The following is a 16,202-nucleotide window of genomic DNA, read 5'->3' on the forward strand; positions in this document are numbered from 1 at the left end:
TTTCCAACCAGACCTACCTCCATCGTTCCATTATCCTCTACACTGTCCAGAGGCTCTGGTGAGGGCGGGGTTCATTATAAATGCAGACATCCACAGAAAATAAGGTTAGGGTTAGCAAGCAGAATAAACACAGTCTCCACTGTGTGTTTTGTAGATATACTGCATCACATAATGAGTGAGGTTAGACAGAGATATGATAATGAGGATGTTAAAGGAAATACTTGACAACGAAGCTTCTGTATAGCCTTGAGTGATCTGCCTCGACTGTGTTTTCAACTGATCTGACAAACTCTGAGGTTTCATACAAAGGCAGAGCGCTCTACTTCGAAACAATGTGTTACCCGTTCAAGGTTTGCCGGGGAGATAAAAGAAGAGGTACGGCTCAAACAAAGTGCCGCCGACAGCGGCTCCACGTTTAGTTTGGCGAGAGGAGGAAATGAAAATCAAATCCGAGAGGTCACACGCTGTTGACACGAGTGGCACGGGCCTGTTTTTATTGGCTCCGGCTCCAGCTTGAGTCGGGCAGCCCCATGTGTTTTCCCTTTAGCGTCCAGGAAATAGGCCAGGCCAGGCTTGGGCCAGAGCTCCCAATAAACCTGTGGCTTGTTTGCGTTGTTCATTTTTCGGGATGACGGATTTGCTCAGTCACCCGTGGCTGTCACAGCTGGCTTTCAATCACAGGCACACCCCTAAGAGGCCCTCCGCTGTCGGGACCCTAAAAACGGGGTCCCAGCATCTGGTAAAGATAAAGGAAATAGTGCTAACTGGTAATGAAAGCCATATATTTAAAGCTTGGTCGTGCTTTGGCAGGACACAGCATGGGGTTAGCAAAAGTGTTAATTTTGTTCTATTTTTTATGATTTCCGAATCCAAAGCTTTAAAATCATCCAGCACATAATAGACAGTCAATGAACTAAACTGGTATTTGTAGAAATACAGTGGCTGTCTTTTAAAATTAAATGGGACTGCAGGGTCGTGACATTTCAGCCTGTTTGTGTATGTGCGTGTGCTCCTGCTAGATTGATTGGCGGCTGAGTGGACCACAAGGGCAGGAGGTCAGGGTAGGAGGTAGAGTAAAAGGGCATGTACGCAGTCAGGCCTAACAAAACGCCCCAGCTCTGAAAGTGGCCAGTATCTGGTGAGAAAGGGTCGACTGTGTGCCATATGACAGCATGGGGAGACAGCGAGGGGAACACTTTCACTGTAACACCCACAGCCTGCTTTTATTTCCCACGATGTAAAAACTCCCTCGCCATCGCTCATGCGTTAAAGTGTCCTCGGGGCAGCGAAACTCCAGCCGTCAACCCTGATCGTGTGTGCATGGCAGATAATTTTGTTAATTTTTCCCTGTGGTTTGGCCATGTGACAAACACCCGAAATGAGAACGAAGCCATAAAGCCATATGTGATTTCATCGGACTATTTTCTTCCCCTTCTACAACCGAGACACACACCTAGGCATACGCATGCAAATATAAGGGGAAAAAAATGACTGAGAAAGAATCGCTTTTTATTTTATTCATTTATTTAAAAGACACAGAATGAAGGGAGCGAAGGTCGCTGTGCAGACGGTGGCTGCTGCAGATTCTAATCCAAAGCCTCCGGCGATCTCTGCATGAACTCCATTTCTGGTCTGCAAACAAATTAGCTTTTTTTTCTCCCCCCTTCTCTTCTATCTCGCTCTCCCTCCAGTGAAAATAAGGGGAAATTCAGGTGAATAAAATCTATTTGTTCATTTACCTTTTTTCCCCCTCCTTCCCGTCAGCTTCTCTTCTCTCTCCCAAACTCAATTTTCCCTTCAGTGCGCGCCTGCTGGAGTGTTTCTTTTCCTTTGCAACGCTTACTCGCCAGCAATTCATTAGGCAACAGTCGTTTAATTTGTATCATTAGAAAACCGTGTTTCCCAAGGAGTATGGCACTCCACTAAATCTGATCCAGACAGAGTACTCTCTTTCCCACCGCACGCAAGCTGTGGGACTTGTAAACACGCACCTCACACCAAACAAGTGTCTCCGAGAAGTATAGTTAAAACAAACAAACAAAACAACGACAACAAAAAAAAAACATGGTTTAATATCCTAACATCTCTTCAAGTGTTATTACACTTATAGAGAGCCGTTCTCCTTCTGGGCCCTGGTTTAATTATGCAACAAATGTTTGACTATCCAAGTGAAATTTGCATGAATATTTATACCAATTCATTTGTTGAGTGTTGATTGTAATTACATGGAAACATGATTTATTGCCAAGATTGCTGTGTTAGCCAGCCAGCCAGAGAAGAGAGAACCGGGCGGAAATATATAAATAAATGCAAATTTTTTATTTCCACACACAGCAGAAAGGAGCCCATTTTTCCAAGTGGCTTGTGGGAAATTTCATTATCAAAAAGAAAATCCTCCGCAGTATGTGCCTGGCAGAGACTCAGAGGTGCTTACAGTGAGAGTCTCGGAGAGCTGAAATAACAAAGACGCTCACCTTTATAAGGTGACCTGTCAACACATGCTGAGAATCTTCCCTTTATATATATGTGTGTGTGTGTGTGTGTGTGTGTTTACGCTTCATTGGTCACTCTTTTTCTCAAGATGTAGACACACTTTCATGCATACTAAATATACGTCGACACGCTAAGAGCTTGACATGCTGTTTTGGCATCTGCGTCTCGGATCAAATGACAGTGTGGGAAACAGGGCCGCCCATAAGGAAAGAATAGCCAGGATGTTAATGTTACTAGAGCACACGTGTATTGATATACGTAAAGCAGATATAGATAGGGACCTTTATTAGGGCCTGGTTGGATGGTTTATGAACAGACGTAAAAATGGAGGACGCAGTAATCGATCACGCGGGCTGGTAACAGATTTTACTTCATCAGGTGAGACGATTGGGGGAGCAAATGGAAGGAGAGGGAGGGAGAAAGAGAAAATGTTTGAGTAATGGGCCCCTGTCCTGTTTAATATTCTCATGATGGAACAAGGAAACAAGGAGGACAGAGGGAGGGAGACGAGAGGAGAACATGAGCAAGTGATGAGGTCCAGCGAGGGGCTGCAGGAGAAGATGCGCAGCAACGGCGGCGAGCTCTGACTGTGTTTGTATCTAATTAATGAATGGCATTAGCCATTTGTTATGCCATTTATTCTGGTAATGACCAAGCCTGATCTTTCATTCCTCGCCTCATGCTCATTCTCCCTCTTTCATCCCCCCCTTCTCCGCCATTACCTTTGTACAACGCTCAGACAGGGATTGAGAGATGCAGGGGGAGTAAGGGAAACGGACTGAGACAGTGAGAAAGAGGCCTCGGCTTTAATGACATGCTCCGTTACTGCTTAACTCAGGACACTGCTCAATAATGTGTTTCGAGCAGGCTACACATATCGAGCCCACATCGTCGCGCACGTGTTCACACGCAGTCGGGGAGGCGTGCTGGTTTTGTACGCCCTCGCCTCTGCGCTCTCGCTCAACGTGCGTCAAATCAGACCTCCCGCAGAGCCGAACGCTTGTTCCCCTTGTCCTCTTTTAATGGGCAAATAAACAAGAGAATGAGGCTGGTGCATTCTTCCCTCCTTAGTTGTGTTTCACACACAGGTTTAGCCAGCTGCCACGTCTGCCTGGTCCCCTGAGCTTCAAGCGAGCCTGTGAAAGACTCCCTTTATACAGCCTCCTCCATATCCCTATTACAAGGTCTTCCTATTGAAAGTTTTCAGGGCAAGATAAAGGCAGGACCTTGTTTGTGGTAATAAAAGGTCTTTATTGGCTTTTGTCACAGAGTCGAGTAGGTTGTGTGTCTTATTTTGGGGGCCAGGAGAGTGAAATCACAGCTAGCTTGGAGATTTGTTAGCCCTGATAGTTGTGTCCTTAAAAACGAGCTACAGCTCCTCCATAGTTCCTCACCCTTGCCCCCTTTTTTCCTGACCTGTCTCTCTACCATCCTGACCCGAAATCCCAGAGGATCCAACTCCCTCGCTACCCTGAAACAATGAGAAAAAAAGAAAAAAGTAAAACAGTCCCTTTTATAGTGACCCCCGGCCGTTTGGTTTCTCTTGTAGCCGTTTCGCCGAGTGACCTTCTCGGTGGTGAGCCAGCCCCAGGACCCTCACCAGCAGGGATCGCTGCAGAGCTGCTACGACAGCGGCCTGGACGAGTCGGAGACGCCCAGCAGCAAGAGTTCGTCGGGCCCCCGGCTGGGCGCCCTCCCCCTGCCCGAGGACAGCTACGAGAGGACAACGCCGGATGGCAGTGTCGGTGAGGCAGAGCACATGGAAAATGGTAGGGGCAAACACTGAAAGGAGATTAAGAAAACGTTAAGATACAAGAAAAACATTACAACACTCACATACTTGCCTAGAGCATTCACGTAGCAGGCCCGATGGTAGACAGTCTTACAAACATACAAAAACATGTCAGGTTCTGTCCTTTTCAATATTTGTTTATTCTTCAGGTGCTTTCGGTTCTTGGCGATGGTTAGTCAGACCTGTAGTGTATCAGGTGTGATGTGGTGATGCAGTAGCTGTCGCAACTTTTATTAAAGATAAAGCCCTCCAATAAATGTACACCATGTGAAGACGAGGCGATGGATTTATTGTTAAAGCTATAGTTCTGTCTCAGGCTTATTCGATCAAAGGGGCTACACTAGGGAATATATGTAACAGATATATTCTTTTAGATCAACACCTTTCCGATCGTCTTTCTCCTTTTAGTTTCCAGCTCTGATGGACTTCTTTACAATTCCTGTCGAGTTTCTTTTGTCATCTAGGTTTCGACTTGTCGGAATATAGATTTTTCTGTAACAAAATCTCTACATCTCTCTGAGATAAAGTAAAGGAGGAGTAACCGTGGGGGGTTAATACCCAAGTTGAATTGTTTGGAAGTTAAAAAACGGTGAGGTGACTCTGCTGATTTTTGCAGCGTGTGTTTGGCTCGAGGCCCCCGATGAAGGAGTTCAATTCTCCACAATTGGGAGACAGCGCTGATGTTGTGTAGGTTGTAATGAGAAAAGACTGCAGCCTAGAGAAAGTGAGTGGGAGCAGTGGAAGTGCAATGGAGCCTAATGCAAAGGCAGTCCCTGGGTGCAGCACTGTATCTTCCCCTTCTCGCAGCTAGCAAGAGCTAGTCTTCCTACCAAGGCCAAAATATGTGTGAGTGTGTGTGTGTGTGTGTCTGGCTGTGCAGCAGAGAGAGATGGGGGTAATGGTCCCATTCATAGTCTAGGAGTCTGAGGCAATGCTTAACAAGGACTAGCTGTCTTGAGAGTGCTAAGCCTAAGTGCAGAGGCTTCCCCGCTGCAGCTTAGGATAAGGATATTCAAATGGCTTAAAGATACACATCCTTTCTTTTTATGGATGGAGATGTTATGTAGATGATGTCTTAACTTATTTCAGATCAATGCAGCCAGTCTAGTGTTCCGCTGTATCCACGAGGCGAGGCCCGGGCAGCGAGATTCACCTCGAGGGTTAAATGCACAGGTGTCCGCAGTGAGCCTTCTCAAATTTTGGCCTTAATGGAGATTAAAAGGGATTTGAAACGCTTTTAATGTGAGCTGATGGGGCTACCTCACGGATATGTAAAAATCTCCCCTGTTTTTCAGATCAACAGGAGCTCATTTACTGGCCAAATTAGAGCCAATTAAAAGGCCCATTTCAATTTGGTTTCTTTTTAAATTAATTGGACAGGGACAGCCGATAGCAGGCAACCCAGCTAGATCAGAAAAGTGTGATCAGCCTATCAATAAAATCCAGCTTGAGAACAAACACAGCTCAACACATTAATCCTGAGATGGACTATTAGGCACCAAATTTAAAATATGTTACATCTAGAAATATGGAAAACACAATCCCCTCCCCCCCGCATCGATTTTGGTTTCTGCCCAGCGCACACATGTTGTTAATTCTCCCTTTCCGCGGGTTAGGAGAGTGCTGTTGCAAAGTAAACCGGAGCTTTGGAGGAGATTTGTTGGAGGAACAGAGTCAAGGTCAATTCATGAATCAGTCTCCATCCAAGAGAAACAACATGCTCTGCTGCTGCTCGCTATCTTTAGTGAGATCAGCCCGGCTGATGTGTGTTTGTGCGTGCGCGTGGACCGAGAGCCAGCTGCACAAGTGAGATTGGACGTGATTGCCTGTGAATATTCGTCTGTTTTGTTTTCAATATCAAATCAGCCCTCTGAATCTTGCATCTTCGCGGCACATTTATGCGATTCCGAGTCCTTGCAGACGAGATACGATCGGGGGTTTTGAGCAGGCAGCGCTGCGGCCTTGTGGTCTGCCAGACTGTAATTGGTCCAGATCCTGTCATTCAATCGCAGCAGTGTCTCCTGTTTGAGTGTCCTTGAGAGTGCTCTGCAAGTGCTGCTTGCTCACTTTATGCTAGGTCACTCTGGATGAGGGCATCAGCTAAATACCTAAGTGTAAAGTAAATGCAATCATCTGAGGTTAGGGCAAATATTGGCAAACTGCTCCGGCCTCTTGAGGGATGCTAACTGTGGTCATTAGCGTTTCCCCCCTCGTGTTGTAGCCAGAGCTCACACACACACACACACACACACACACACACACACACACACACACACACACACACACACACACACTCAATATATATGAAGCTCTTTTATAGAATTAGGGAGCTATGAGCAAAGAGGGAGAACAAAAGTAAGCAGATGGCTTACTGTGGTGCTCAGTGCTGGCATGGGCGTCATTAGCGACAGGTAATTGCTGCGCGTGTTGCGATGGCGAGAGTGGTTTTTTTGACCATGCTAGAATGAAACAGGGACGGGGGAAGTGAGCGTGTGTTGATGATGTCGAGGTGCGAATGGAAACGACTTAGTGTCAGTTTGGAAACTTTTGATTCTGACGATTCCACAGCGAAACGTGGACAAAAGCTAATGTCCCTTTTTGATTCAGTGCCTTTTTCTCGGGCTCTGACTCTGGCTCGCCGGCGATCGATGTTCACAGGAACAATCATCCTCCGCCACAGCTGCCCGTCTGTCTCACACACATGAATGCATGCCCCACACACATATGCAGGCTTACCCAGACAACGCACATGCAGTCTGTTTTTCATTCTTCATCCGTCCTTTCTTTCTTTCCTCCCTCGCACAGATGTGCCGAGGGACCTTGTTTTCTTTCCCTCATCTCCTTCATCAAGGTCAGGTTTCGAACTTTATTATTTTCTATTGGTTGACTCCTTTCCGCGGGGAGTGTCGGAGAGAAAACAAAAAAAGGGAAAACAACCTCTCCATCCAAGATTCCTCCAGAACCAACTCAAAACAGGGAGTGCTGGGGTCACCGCGGGAATACGAACACATTCTTGACCCTTTCCACACTGCACAAACCGGCAGACAAGCCACCTCTGTAGTCTCAATCTTGATAGACTTTGCTTCAGCAGAGTACAAGACAGTCAAAAGCTGCATGTCAGGAGAATACCGCTGCATCCACAGATGTGTGGGAATTTGTTCGGTTGAACGGAGCACAAAGAATTCAATTTGGAGTCTTTATTAGAACGAGAAATGCATCAATTTTAGCAACACATAGATCCATGTATTGCTCTGCTTTGGCATTTTGGTACGTTCCATGAAGTCTTGATCTTTTTGATGCACAGCTGGGCCCCTCACTTATTCATAAGCTTACCCCGGTGCTCATCAGATATTCATAAATGCTGAGTGTTTGGAGTCAAACACCCGATTAGGCCGTTATGGATGTCAAAGAGCCCTTCCAGATGTACGCTGTTATCAGCGGGTCAAAGACTTTGCGCTCCATTATTGATCTCCACATCGCCAGGAGGGGAGGAATTTTTCAATTCTTACCATGTTAGTTCAAGTACACCTCCAAATAACACGCTTCCACATTGGCCTTTCATCATGACTGAGGTGTCTGAGGTGTGCAAAGTGTTTTTCATGTGAAACCTCCGCGCCGATCTCAACAGCTCCCGGCAGTGGAGATGTAATATTGTTCAGTGCACGAGTGCGTCTGTGTGGTGTGCCATGCTTGTTGCTGTAGGTCACGCTGCAGATGATCTATCCTTTTACATCCATAGCGTGAATCATTATATAGTGGATTTTTTATCGAGAGAATGATAATGTGTGACTTCAACCTTCAATCTTTCAATATCTTCCCTTCCTTGCATACAACCCTGAGTTAACACTAGGGATGAGTGAGTGCACTATTAGCTGTATCTGGATCTGTTCAAGCAACTTAATTTACCGCATCGTATCCATTCTAGGGATAGGCGGGGCTTAACCAGGAAGTGGGTAACCACATATTGTTGATTTAATCCTCATAATTGAGCTTCAGATAAAAGTTTTTTTTTGTTTGTTTTATAAACCTGAATGAATAAACATCAGTCATCTGACCAATGAGGATTTTCCGTCATCTTAAGTGCATATATTCACACATTTTACTCAGATGATACAAAAAATCGGTAACACTTAATAACAATTATTTATAAATGGTAGATTTATAGTTAGTATATTACAGTATATCTTAGTTAAATGTTATTTCACTGTTACACACTTTATAAACCATTTATTAAGCTTTTGTAAAGGTTTACAAACATTACTTGCTCCAAATAATGTTTATAGATTAACTACATAATGTTTATAAACAATTTACAAAGGTTTGTAAACATCAGTTGCCACTGTACAATCAACAATTGCTTAATCAATGTTTTTAATGCATTTTATTGTTTGTTAACAGTGAATTAACTACTAACTAATGTTTAATTACCTCCGCCATGGCGGTTATGTTTTCACCCGTGTTCGATGTTGGTTTGTCGTCACGATAACACAAAAACTACAGAACGTATTTCCACGAAACTTGGATGGAGGATCAGTCTCGGCCCAGAATGGACCCCATTAAGTTTTGGTGTGGATCCGAGATAATGCATTTGTCTGGGAATAATGCATGCGTCCTGATGAAAACAATACTTAGGTGGTTGGCATCTCTGAGTGAGTACAATTTGATAGGGATGATTAGAAAAATCTTGATCTACAAGATTTAAATAGGTTTTTGTCGAGGATAGTCTCTGTTGGGCCTCGGCGGAGGTATGCGCTCTACTGAGTGCCATTCTATGGGCTGTGGTGCGAGTGGCTAATGCTTACAAAGCTAATGTAACCTGTGCGTGTTCAGCAACAAGAATCCATATAGAGTTTAGGCTTTTTAGGGAGGAAAAGCTTCTCGAAAAAGGACTATTTTTTCTGTATTGCAGGGGTATTATTTGTGCCTTATGATGATCACCAGTGGACCGGAGGCGATACATCAGTTTACTCAACTTTTTATCCACCACTACATCACTGAGTGCATCTCACAGAGGCTGATGCCCGATTTTGTTTATGCTGGCTGCTAAGACAGATGAATAGTGCAAATTTATTGTAGCCTCTAAGAGAGTAATAGCACGTCCCACCGGCTGCTAACGTTAGCATGCCTCCCACGTTTCTGTGCTTTGGCTGCCAGACAACCACCCCCCAGCTCAAACACACACACACACAAACACACGCACACACACAAGACTCTATCTCTCTCCTGTCTCTCCTGCTGAGAAATCTTGGGGTACCACCGTCGGATTACAAACATCATCATTTAGTGTTGGCTAGCCGGCCCAATAGAGAGGACAGGAAAGTGGCACATCACAGCAGTTATCAGTCAGGTAGTCGGCGAGTACAGACGCTGTCTGAGCAAACACATACACACACACACAAGCTCAAAGTGCGAAAAAATAAAACCTGAGACAGACTGAAATGGCCAGTTTTACACAGAGAGATGCACATGTTAAGCAAGTGCACATGTGCTCAGTCACATAAAAACAAATACGCTCTCACACACACACACACACTCATTCAGCACAACGAGGCACTGCATCATTTTCCAGCTCTGTGAAGCACCTCACTAGATCACTTCATTGTTGTTGTTTCTCCCTATTTACGAAGCTTTGCCTGTTGGAGTGCTGCTTAGCCTGGTTAATAATGTGCATGTGTGTGTCTCTGTGTGTGTGTGTGTGTTTGTTTGTGTGTAACTCTGTTCATTAGGCAAGCCCAATTGTAGAGCCAGATGGCAAAGCGAGTTTGTTTAATTAAAACCATTCATATTTCAAGAGCGGAGCAGCAGCGGCACTGGTCTTAGGTCTGATTTCCCTCAACTTGGTGGAGGGATGGGAATATGTCTGTGTGTGTGTGTGTGTGTGTGTGTGTGTGTGTGTGTGTGCTTAGAACCACCCGGTGGGGAGCGGTGTAGTGAAAAATCACCCAGCGGCAGGCACTCACGCTATCAATCAGCATGTTACACACGCTTTTCGCCCTCCCCAAGGTCACAGTTCGTGTGTGCACGAGTAAAAAAAATCGATAAAAGGGAAATAATTATCAGTTACATCTTAAAAGTGTGTAAAACGTTTGGATGCCCGCACATTTCGCAGAAGGCTTTTGCAGAGTGTGTGTTCCTCGTGTCTCTCGTTCATTTCCATCAGTCCCTTTTTTACCCCACGCCCCCTGATTTCTTTTCCGTGATGTCCTCAGGCGAGGCGACAGCGAGGGAGACAGAAAGAACAAGAGGGCCCGGTGAGTCGATGTGAGAGAAAGCACGGAGGGGAAGGTAAAGACAGGGAAGCATGGCGAGGCAGAGTAAATGAGTAACACACTGCGCAGGAGGCCCAGAAATGGATCGAAGGAGGGGAGGTTGGAGAGCGACCAGGAGATAGAGAGAGAATTAATAGTAAAGCAAAAAAAAAAAAAAAAACAGGAGAGGGAGCGAGAGGGAATGAGAAACAGAAGGAAAAGAGTGAGGGATGGGGGTTACATGCATGGAGAAGTTGCCAGCAGGGAGTGGCGCTTGACAGAGAGATGATTGATCACTGCTCAGCCGAAGCAGGCAGGTATTCAAATCATACCCCAGTGTCACATCCACAGTCCTGTCTCCCTCTCTGTCTCTCCACATGGGCACACATGGACTGTAAAGCCCACCCAGTGCAGCCTCGAGTCGCGTTACGCACCACACTGACAGAGAAAAACATGCTCCTAACATGAATCTGCAGAGAAAGCGTCGGCCGCTGCCTTTAAAAGGATCAATCCACCTTAAAAAACAAATCTATTCGCGTCTAGCCATGCACACGGAGTTCTGTCGGTCTGTTTTGGCCGAGTTTGGAGGCGGGCGCCTTTGAGATTCCTGCAGCAATACGATGGAGGAGCACTGAAAAAGATGCATTTTTAAAAATTCAGCAGCAGCATCTCATTCTGGGAAGGATGTCCAGGTTGCTCTGGATAATCCACAGTCCTCACTGTGGACGGTTTATTCTCCTACCCTGAGAAAATAGTTTGTTCTGTGGATTTCACCACCGCAGAGCTCTCTCAAGACAAATCTAAGAGGTTGTAAGATGACTAACAGCAGAGAAAAAGTCAAATTTCTGCACAAACATTGTTTCTTTTCTCATGAACGACTAATATGAACGAGACCCTATTCAGGTCTCTAAAGAAAAAACAGACTGAATTGCTCGTAAGCCAACTTGTGCAGCGATCACATTAAAATCACCCAACTAGGGAAAGACTATTTTAAAAATATTTTGCATCACAAAATCCGATTTTTATCCACCTCTACTGTATTTGGCTGGAGGCAGAAATTTCAAGGACAACGTTTTTATTTTTATTTTGCATGAATCAACTTAAGAAAATCAAGTAGAAAGAGGAAGGAGGACAAGTTAAAGAGGAGGTTTGTTAAGACATAAGTTACTGAGTAAATGTTGCTTTTTGAGTTTATAACAATTTCTCTATGTTGCAACCAGGGGCAATGAAAATCTTGGGGTGGCCACTAGAAGTCAGGGCCAGGCGGCGGAGACAGGTTTAAACATGACTGGAGACGACACAAGGTCTCCTTAAAAACACCTAGTTTTGTCATCACAAACACGGCTTGAAAATCTCTGAAATATTAAGTGGTGCCACGTTTTGAATGTTGAAACACAGTCCTGAACTGTGGTCACTGGCTTGCCAACCTTCCCGCCTGAAACTCCACCAACCCCTGCACCTCCTGGTGTGAAAGTCAGGTCACAAACATGTAATGTGAATGTGAGGAATGTCAATGTGGTACATAGCCTATGTCACGGACACATGTGCATCAGGGTTGTGCAGTAACAGAGTCAGAGACAGCCAACAATAAGCAATAAGTGATGTGTGACACACGCGCACATGTATTGTGGAAGTCCGACTGTGGATAATGGAATTGTTGCTGCTGTGTTTTGTGTGGCTCGAGGCCGACTGACGCCCACTCCTGACAGAGATTAGAAAAAAAGCCATTCAGCTGGCTTACAAACCCTGATAAACAGAAGCATCACACAGCCACGATGGCGTTTGGTTTGGAGAATAGAGAAAAAGTACGTTCACTTTATTGTTGCACTCAAGTCTGTGTACGTACAGAATACGAGCCATTGTCATACGCAAATAAGGCAGGCTATGCTTTTTTTTAAAGGGGCTAATTGCCAAGTTCTCGCAATGAAAGCATAATTCTTGCGTCATGTCAATTTTCACTTCGATCGTTGACGTCTGTCGCGCTTCTGCACCGTTGACAAAGTGCAAGCCAGCCAGCCTCCCACTCGTGGGAGAAGGAGAAGGAGAGCAGAATGGTTTTTCATGGCGCTGCAGAGACATGACTGTACTTTCAATGAGGGCTTACAGTCATGCACGCCGCCATGTGCATTTTGTGCCTTTTTAGGTGCAACGAAGCGGCGACTGGCAATTTGGCTCCCCTCCAAATGGCACAGGCATTTGTTATGTTAGGAATAAAATCACTTCCTCCGACAGCTGTTAATTTGGAATGCACCTAGCTTGTTCTCCTTCTTCTTCTTCTTCTTTTTTTCCCACCTCTCTCAGGATATCATCACTCCTTGGCTGGGGTATGCGTGTCAGGTGTAGGGGGGAAGACTGGTGGGGCGGTCTTCAATGAAGACAATTAAACACCTCCAAGGCACTGAGCCAAAGCCTCCCGCCCTCCACCTCCCCTCCTCTCCTCCGTCCCCCCAGCTCCCTCCCAGGCACTCTGTCTTCTGCTTGTTTCCCCTCCTCCGTCTGCTTCCTCGGATCTTCCTCCTCTTCCTAACTTTCGTCATCGGTTAAGATTCCGCGCATGATTGTTAAGAGGACGAGGCGAACAGGTTGCGGCGGAGCGACGGGAACACATTTGCCGGTGTGTGCCGGAACATCAGGTGTGCAGCACTGGGACACAGTGGGTGCCATGTCTCTCCCAGTGTGAGGTCTGGAGCATGGGAGCGGCTAGCGGCAAGGGATGCCAATAATCTCTCTCTCCGGCTGCAAGTGCTTGTTGATTTATTTGTATATTTTCCCAAAAGGAGACCACTGCAAGGGACGAGCTTGTGTGTGTGTGTGTATGTATGGATATGTATGTGCATATGTTTCAGTGTGAGGACTTCACACCAGGAGCATATCTGAGAGGGAACACTGAGAAAGCCAAAGAATGGACGCATTCTTTTTTTTTTATTTTTCTCACCTCCGGGAATTTGTTGAAACAGCGCAAACAAACAAGGATTGAGAAAAACACGCTCAGGTGTTCACACATTCTGCAGGGCCGACACCATGCCGGGGCCGCTCATGCATTCATTCATGTGTTCGGAAAACATATTATACTTTATGTGCAAACACCGTCTCTCACTACCCTCCTCCTCCTCCTCCTCCTCTTCCTCGTATCTCAAACACACAAATCCATGCATAATAACTCTACTGGAACTCTCTTTTTGTCCTGCTCAACACATTCTTCCCGCACGTCGGGGGAAAAAAAAAAATTTTGCGCGCGAGGAATGCTGCGGCGATTATAAAACACATTGCGCTGATGTGATTACAGGACTTTCCGAGAAGGCACAAAAGGTGAACATGTTTTTCCAAACTGAACTGAACCAACTGGAACCAGATGTAATGCACTTGCAGCCAATATACATAAATGTGTTCATTCCAGTGATGGGGTATTGCCAAAATTGGTAAGAGATATGCTTGTGTTTCTGCGAGCGCTTCAGTTTGAATAAAAGCAGCGACACTCTTTCTGACCTTTCAGGTAGGAATTGCAAATTGTGTACATTTTTTCAGTCTGTGTTGACGCGTGCATGTTTTAGCACTCTCTCTGTTTATCTTCCACCTTATGTACGTCGGCGTCTGGCCCGCCAGCAGCTTGACCTTTGGCAACTCAGAGATGTCACACTGCGCTTTCCTACCGCCCACATCTTTGTCCCCAACAATGATTTAAGCTCGTAAAAAAAAACAAAAAACAGAACCAAAGAATCGACAAACTTTCTGTCTGGGTTCACCCACGTGAGCCTATTTACAGAACAGCTTGCTGTGCCGCATCTCCAGCAGGCATGGCTGTAAACTGGCATTCCTTCTGGGAAGGGATTTTGTCAGCAAACTCCACACTGTGCCAGCAGCAGAGGCTGCTACCGCTAATTGATACCAATTAGGTCGCATTATTTAGGAATTTGACATCGTGTTCGTCTTTAATCGGGGTGGTTTGATGAGTCACAGACGTAGCTAAATGCTGTAAAACTGTCAAAACACAGGCAAACAAATGCTTGCCTGCTGGAGGCATCATGTGGAAAGCTAATGATAATCAGTGTGTGTGCGTGTGTTTCAGTGTCAGGAGATGGTCCCAGTGTGGTGCGTGGGTTATGTGAGGGTTATAGCTTAAGATGCACTGTGAGACATTCCTACACTATAATGTGAAAGCCACTATCCTCATATCAGTCAGATACTACTACTACTTGTTGCAGGCATTAAATTCATATTCATATCATGAAGTGTTTATGTAAACAGTAAAGTTTGTATATTAAAGGGGCACTATGTAGTTTTGGAGAAGAAATTCAAACTCAGAATTGTAATATTTACAATGTTAATGAGGCGATAATACAAACTCAAATATTTATTTTTTTCCATAACTGGACAAACAAGCTGTTCTCAGAGGAAAACAACGTCCCCAGAACACTGTTTGAAGGGTAGAAGGCTAGAAAGGTGGCAGGGTCCGCCACATATAAACAAAGTAAAACAGTAAGATCAGTTTGTTTGTTCAGTTTATTCAGTCAGGAAAACAAAGTTTGTTTATTAAGTTTGTTTAAGCATAAAAAAAATCTGTACATTTTACAATCGGATGTAAAATTTCTTCCCCAAAACTACATAATGCACCTTTAAATATCTTAGCCCACTCCCCTCCTAGTTGAGGACCCAACAGCATAGTTTGAGACACGACTCAAAAAATACTAATTAATAGAAAACAAATGATACTATAGTATAAAAACTTGCAGCACAGAGGGATTCCCTTGTGAACCCTGTATTAACAACGCTAGGAGGAGGAGGAGACAGCTGTCAGTGTCGACGGTGACCCTAATCTCAAATTCAGAATTGATTTTGCGCGTAATACATGATTTGAAACATTTGAAATGAGGACGTCTTAAAGGATCAGTTCACCCAAAATGAGGATTTAGCCACTATCAACTCACCCCCATGCCAGGGGAAAGTCCGATGTAGTTTTGTAGTTCACCAGACATTTCTGGAGCTTCATAGCAAAACAGTCTCACTACATTCTACTTAACATAAAAAAAAATTATATAAATAAATAAAAAAAAAAAAACATAAAATGACTCCATACTGCTCGTACAGTATAATCTAGGAAATCTAATCAGTTTAGAAAATGACTGAATCTTCATTTTTGGGTGAACTTATCCTTTATTAAGGTATTAATAAGTACGACTGCTTATAAATGTGAAATACGGGAGATAAAGTAAAAGGTTGTCTCTACAGAGTGCTTTACCGAAAGAGGTGTGGATCGATACTAAATGCTGAAGAAACTGTGTGTGTGTGTGTTCAGGCATCCATGTTCAGCATACCTGTGTGTGTGTGTGTGCACATGTGTGTGAATCCAGCCGGAGATGCATCATACTCTCAGCGGTGCAGCAACACTATACCGCGGCCCACCAGAACTTATTTTTACTTCCCTCCTTCCTCCCCCTCTCACTCTCTCTCCCTCACCCCTCCGCTCCATCGCCTTATAAAAATAGATGAAAGCCTGTAACAATGGAAGAAGGGGGTTATCCTCCCCGCTCTCTCTCGCTCTCTCCCTCGCCGTCTCCCTTTGAGGACAGTTAATGTGTCTCACATGGAGGAAGCGGTGGGGAGGGAGGAGATGAAGGGAAGGATTGAAATGAAAAGCTAACACGGTTAATAGAAGGAGACTCTTCCCCCCG

The 16,202-nt window shown here is 45.0% G+C and overlaps 1 protein-coding gene across 2 annotated transcripts in view; it reads left to right on the forward strand.

Annotated features, from left to right (window-relative positions):
- pcdh7b (protocadherin 7b) overlaps window positions 1-16,202 on the forward strand; it is a 110,884-nt gene that overhangs the window by 46,750 nt on the left and 47,932 nt on the right. Inside the window, exon 2 of one of the 2 annotated variants that reach the window (XM_073475615.1) lies at window positions 4,043-4,262. In XM_073475615.1, coding sequence (XP_073331716.1) covers window positions 4,043-4,262 — 220 coding nt within the window. The remainder of the gene's footprint in view (window positions 1-4,042; window positions 4,263-16,202) is intronic. The other variant, XM_073475616.1, reaches the window with a different exon arrangement.

This window comes from Pagrus major, chromosome 10 (genome assembly GCF_040436345.1).
Source record: "Pagrus major chromosome 10, Pma_NU_1.0".
Lineage (NCBI taxonomy): Eukaryota > Metazoa > Chordata > Actinopteri > Spariformes > Sparidae > Pagrus > Pagrus major.